At 41.4% G+C, this 6,622-nt stretch overlaps 1 protein-coding gene across 1 annotated transcript; it reads right to left on the bottom strand.

Moving 5' to 3' along the window:
• Nucleotides 1-3,064: 3,064 nt before the first annotated feature.
• On the bottom strand, nt 3,065-3,802 carry LOC140225135 (venom serine carboxypeptidase-like). Its single transcript, XM_072302901.1, has one exon. The coding sequence runs from the start codon at nt 3,800-3,802 to the stop codon at nt 3,065-3,067; it is 738 nt and encodes a 245-aa protein (XP_072159002.1).
• Between the last annotated feature and the right edge of the window lie 2,820 nt (nt 3,803-6,622).

Here is a 6,622-nt window from a genome sequence, read left to right as displayed (position 1 = left end):
AGTATTTATCTTCTAATTTTTTAGACACTAGTGTTCGCACTTCGATCTAAAATATATGACAATATCGAGGCAAAATATGCACAACTTTCCTCTTAAATAAACGTTTTATCAGAGGAAATTTGGCAACCGACAAAGGTTCATACGGCGTTTTTCCTTAGTACGGCAGTATTCTATCGTGCTAAGGCTGGAAGAACGCCGTATACACATTCGAGAGTTGCCAAATTTCCGTGATGAAACATGTATTCTTGACATTATACATGAATGTTTTTACCTGATATTTTCAGATATTTTAGATTAAATTGCGTGCAAAATTTTCTGAAAAGTTTGTAAAAAAAATATTCACAATTTTCCCAGTAAATTCGGCTTCTATCCGAGGAAACTTGGCAACGTCTGAAGGTTCATATGGCGTTCTTCCTTAGCACGACAGTATGGAGGAAGATCGTGGAGCAGAAGCCTAACCACGGTGTTACAAAGCGGCGAAATTAGAGGCGAAACTGGGTGTGACACGATTCAAGGGGGTCAAGACCAGCGGAAGCAATTCTCACGCAATAAATAAGTGAATAAAAGAGGGGGAGGGGTTAAGTAACTGAACGTACCTATAGCGGAGCAGACCCAGAAGTCCAAAGAAGGGGGGGGGGGGAGTCTGCTGGCGGCAGTGCGGTGGTTTTAATGTTATTTATGAAGTCGTTTGGAGCGTCTTTCGCAGCCTTTCTCCGCACTCGTGCTCGTAGTGCATTTTCCGGGTCCACTCTTGCCAAGTCGGCTGGCTTTAACCGAAAAAGTGTATTACACGTTGTCAAATTTCCTCTCAACTTTTTTATAATTTTGGTAAAGAATCAAGCGACATAATGCCTTGAAACTCTCTGCACATTTCCTCTGCTCGTAAAGAATATATCTGTCAAAATTTTAAGTTAGAAATTCCGGATTTTCCGGATCCACCCTTGCCAAGTCGGGCGGATTCAACTAAAAAAAGTGCATTACACGTTGCCAAATTTCCTCTCAAATTTTTTAGTATTTTGGTAAAAAATCAAGCAACATAAAGCATTGAAAATTTCTGTAAATTTCCCCGGGCTCGTAAAAAATACACCCATTAAAGTTTTAAGTAAAAAATTCTATTAGGAAATAAGATATCAAAGAAAATCAGGCAATATTAGAAACGCGGAAAAAGCTGTATTTCGATTTCTCTTCACTTATAGGATTTAATTTCTGATTTCAGAAGAAGCCACCTCATGAACTTTACGTACCTTGAAGGCATGGCAACGAAAAACCAGCGAGAGAATCATCCGTGACACATGATGATAGAAACTAGTCACTTCGCTGAGAGGGCAAGGATCACAGATACGTCACAGCCGCAGTGCGTCGGCAATGCTACATCATTGAAGGATTAATTTAAAAGCTTTGAACGTAATGAGCTTTTTGGCACACATAGTGTGACCAACATGTTTTTGAGCGAGTCCACCCGGCAGGATTTGATGCTTTAATCGAAAACACTGACCACCGGTTAGAGCCAGCATCATCACAGGAGAACCATTTTTAAGCCAATGCGGTCAATTATCTAGGCTGCGGTTAGCTTTCCATTCCGAGAAAATAACATCCTGTCATTGCATTTTGAATCCAATACCATGTTCCGTGAGAACTAAACTCTGCTTTAACTAAACTTGTATTGAAGAGGAACGTACTACTAAGCTCGCAAATACTTTGCATATAGTTCCTATATTTATTTTATTCATTTTCCTACAGTCCCATTGAGCGTAAATACGTCCATTTTACATTCTGTATTCTAAAAAGCTTTAGATTCATCTGATTTTCTTTTTTTTCTATAACCAAAATTTTCTTGTGGAGAATATTCAATGGAGGTGCTAATGCCTCTTGGTTCAAGGAAGAAAGTGTCCTGGTGATGAAAATGATAATGCCGAAATAAAAATAATTTAAAAAGAAGTTAATAAATTATTTATTTCTTTTTCATTGATTTGTGAATTAGAATATATTCCAAAGACCATGTTTCCCACCGCCGAGTAACCCATCAAAAATCTCATTTTTCGTACACCGTAGATTTTGAAGTAAGGTCAATCAGAGAAGATTATCAAACAGAGAAGAAGAAGAAGAAAAACAATAGATAGCTCGAATTATTCATGTAGAAAAAAACACTAAACAATGGGTAAACAAGGCTGAAAACAGACATAAAAAAACCTGGGATGTTTCGGGTGGTCGTAACCCCATCCTTGACCAGCAGACAAAAATGAGATTAAAAAAATAAATTATAACAATCGAGAGACCCTTAAACCCCCATTTGCGGTGATAACAAGAAAAAAGGAAAGAAAGAAAGAAAGAAAAGAAGCAAACATTTTTAGAACTTCAGAATCTGCAGAGTATACTTCTTCAGAAGTAAGTCATGGTATCTCAGTAATGCTATTGAAGAATATCGGATTGAATTTTGCAAAAAGGAACCAAGAACATTCCAATGTCGCTAGGTTTGTGCAACTTACATTCTTGGAAGCACTATTACTAAAACAATGCAAAAAATTGAATTTACAAAGGTAATTTTTTTCATGAATTTTTAGTTGATTAAGAGTTAGGATGAAACTTTTTTGGATGATCAGTTTATATTTGCAAGGTAAACAAAGATGCACAGTCTTAGCGGCATTGGAATGCTCTTGGTTCCTTCTTTTTTTGCAAAACGCAATCCATTTGTCAGGTAGAGACTTATTTAGCACATTTGGACTGCATTTTGCAATTAGGAACTATGAATTCTGGCTCTTCTTACACTTCTTCACAAAAACACTTATGTGCTTAGAGAAACTTCTGGCACATACGTCGTTTCTAAACTGGGCTAGAATTTATAATTCCAAATTGCAAAATGTAGTCCATTTATAATTTTCTACACATTTGGACTACATTTTGCAATTTGGAACTATAAATTCTAGCCCGGTTTAAAAACAACGTATGTGCCATTGGTTTCCCTGCGCACATAAGTGTTTTTCCAGAAGAGCTAGAATTGATATTTCCAAATTGCAAAATGCAGTCCATTTCATCGCAAGAGAGGGTCTTTTTGGGCACCTGCCTTTCAATCACACTTGAAGGACTGACTGCCATTCATGAACCTATCCATTAGGACATACTCCCATTTACGTTGCTTGAAGGATATCAAGTGCCCTGCATTCCTGACCAGAACTTCGGTGAAGGTGCCCGTCGTCTTCGAGTACCAGGCAACCCGATCGCCAATTCTGAAGGGACACCTTTTCGCCGTGCTGTACTCCCGCGCACGGGGCCATCTCAGCGAATCGTAGAGCTTCAAACTCAGATAATAAGGAGCATATAAATCGAGGGTTCCTGAGAAAATAAGTATCGGAACATCATCCGTCGAAAGAAGCTTCTCGAGCCACGAACGCCCCGAAGTCATGAGTTCCGCCCTCATATGTCCCTTGGTCTCTTTACTACTCTGGTAGGGTCGATCGCCCACGTGGAGCATCCTCTTCGTCTCGGCGTCGTTCAAGAAATCCCGCTCCGCACCAGACCCGCGAGTCTCGTCGTTAACAAAGTCCAAAAGGTACCTCAAACCGGTTGTCTTCGCGATGACACCCAAATAACGAGAATAGTCATCGTAGGCCTTCGCAGTATCCCCCGCCTTGATGCTGTTCCGGATTCGATCTTCCTCCATCTTGAAAGCGTCCGCCGTTTTCGAATCGATCAGGCTCAGCCCTTGGAGATGCGCAGCATGGTACATCATATCAAGCGCTGACATAAACGCGGAACTTACCATGACTCCCGCCAACGGCATTTTCAAAACGGAGACTTCGTTCATCTCGTGGATCTTGCAGCCGATGCCGAAAGCGGACTTCCCGGCGTACGAGTTGCCGTAGAAGAAGAGTTTGGTCCGTCGCAAGGCCGGGAACAGTTGGTATAGTTGTGAGAGGCCCTCGTACAAGCTGAGAACGGTGTCCGATCCGTCCTCGCGTACCCGGAATCGATGCTCGTGTAGCTGAACCCAGCGCCGATGGGGTTGTCGATGAAGAGCATGTTGTAGTCGCGGTTGAGGGTTATACGTCGGCGTTTTAGAGTGTTGGATTCGGTGAGTTTGTATGGTCCCTGCTCGAAGAGGAGGCCTACTAGAGAGCTGGTGCCCGGGCCGCCTGAGAGCCAGACCACCAGAGGGCGCTCTTGCCAGTTGCCGCGCTGGCTTTTGAAGAGCCAGAAGAAGAGGTTGGAGTCGGTCGTTTTGTTGATGGTCAGGAACCCGGAGAAACTTTCGATGTTTTTAAATGCGGGTCGCACTGTCGCTAATTTTAGGGCTTCTTTGATTTTCCCTTTTTCGATGTACGGAGTGAGGAAGAGGGCAGCTTCTTCACCGACTGGAGTGGCGCCGATGCCATGCCCAGGTTGATTTGACGCGAAGGAGGTCACGTCTTGGAGGATCCCTGAGACGATTATTTGGTTGATTATACAAAATTTCCACATTTTTCCCCACGTGGTAAATTTATCACAGAATAACGGGCTCCTGTGGAGATAGGCTTGTTGCTCTAATTAAACTTGTTTTATACACAACGGGCAACGAAAAATATATAAGAGTATGTCTCAAGATACGAATGTGCGAGATCGTAATTTAGCCACTAGGAAACGCTTAATGCATAACTCTGAAATTGAAGGCGAACCTTTCACGATGCAACAACTGGGGATTTCCTTTGGGAACGTTTTACAAAACCGCACATGATGTGGTAAATCGTGTTTTAACTGCAGGAGAGACATCGAATTTAAAACACCGTAGGTTAATTTTTAGCGCAAATAAAACGAGACTGAATGAAATTTTAATCTGTAATGATTCCATCGAAGCCGAATGATTGCCTCTTGAAACCACGGGCGATATTAGATAAGTGATCTAAGTTCACGAATTTCAATAAGCACCTTAAATAATTTCAAGGGCTTTGCCACTCAATTTTGTGTTTATTACGAGTACATCATATTTGGACCGCTTTTATAGGAGGGAATTATGCCACATCGGCTATTGCCAAATTTAAATGGGCAATTTCATTTTTTTACAAGAGAACGTTTGTGCGGGTTCCTCTAAAAAAAGATTGTTATTTGCCTCGCTCTAGGCAGAAAATTCTCTGAAATTTGCACAAAAATCCGCTCAACAGTTTTAATTTAAAAATTAAACTGCCCAGTTAAATTTGGCAATAGCTAATGAGGCTTGGCTCCTTTTTGCTTAATGCGGTCCATTTACGAACCTGTGTAATTTTATATTTTGTGAACATACGTTGCCACATAGAACTTAACGGTAACCAAATGAGAGCCCATCCAAGTAATACGTCAGGCACTTTGGTCGAATTTTACCCTCCCTTCTTAGAATTTTGCACCCTCCTTCACCACCCCCCCCCCCCCCCCATCGTAAGGCACTCGTAAATCAACCTCCCGCCTCCTTTGTTTAAAAACGCGCAACGTTCTTCTGATTCCTCCTCGTTCATGATTTTGCAGGAAAAAACGGAGAGTCTAAAAATAGATGGCAAATAGTTTTTTATTGAACAAATTTATTAAGTTTTTTTGTTTAAAAAAATGGAGGGCTTACATACGAGGCAATCCTGGTATGGCAAGCTTAGACCCTCTTATCAACCCTAAATGATTCGCATAAATTACTTTCACGGCCCACGTTGGATCGAGTCCATTAGAGAGGTTGGACACGCATTTTTTGACTAAAACTGCAAATTTTCATATTTATTTCGTCACATTTTAAAGTTAAAAGGATGTCCCTGAATGAAAATTTCACGAGGATACCAGTAAACCCACTTTTAGAACCTCTAAGTTTTGTATAAACGGAGTTATAAGTGTTTAAAGCTCCCAAATTTGGTCCTACCTCTCTTATTGGCTCGATCCACTGTGCGGCCTCTGAAGGACGATAAAGCTAATTTGACACATCAAACGGTGCTGTAAATCTATCAAGGTCAAATGCTGTGATTGGTCCATGTTATCAAAGAAGCCGATCACAGCGCCTGATCCTGATACATTGATAGCACGATTTGATCGTGTGACATTAGCTACCCTGGTAAAAATTGGCGATAGGAGCTGCGTTTCAAAATACCATGGGAATTCTTATAGCCGACTAAAGAGGGCGATAGAAAATCATATAGCTGGCTGTAGAAAGTGGAAAAAAATCATACGGCGGGGCAACACGAGGCGATAAAAAATTATACAGCCGGGCTATAGTTCCTATCGCCGGGCTTTACACTTTATCGCCTGGCTGTTGCTTTTTCGCTATCGGCTATAAAAGGCTATAAGAAATTGTGTAGAAATCGGTGTGCTTCGTAAATCCTTAAGTTTGTACGGAATCACCTTAATATTTACAAAACGCACATTATATTTTCCTTTACTACATGTTTTTTTTTTTCATCAATTAAAATGAGAATACTCCATACAGAGTGTGCAAACATTTCAAAGTCATGAGTTGAAAAACGCTGACTCTGCCAGATTAAATATTAGAGCCTGACATAAAGCGGAGCGGCGGCGCGACGCACTGGCGCCTACAAACCTAACAGGGATACTTCAAGCATTGCGCAACGCGTGAAGTATCCCTGTTAGGTTTGTAAGCGCCTGGCTGCCCGCCTGCCGCGCCACAGTGTGCCATGGCGCTTGA

The sequence above is a fragment of the Bemisia tabaci genome, chromosome 7 (genome assembly GCF_918797505.1).
Source record: "Bemisia tabaci chromosome 7, PGI_BMITA_v3".
In the NCBI taxonomy this organism is placed as follows: Eukaryota; Metazoa; Arthropoda; class Insecta; order Hemiptera; family Aleyrodidae; genus Bemisia; species Bemisia tabaci.
This window is presented reverse-complemented; position numbering and strand designations above follow the sequence as displayed.

Excerpts from the sequence above, each read along its gene's own strand:
- LOC140225135 (XM_072302901.1), bottom strand. The coding sequence starts at position 3,802 with ATGAACGAAGTCTCCGTTTTGAAAATGCCGTTGGCGGGAGTCATGGTA.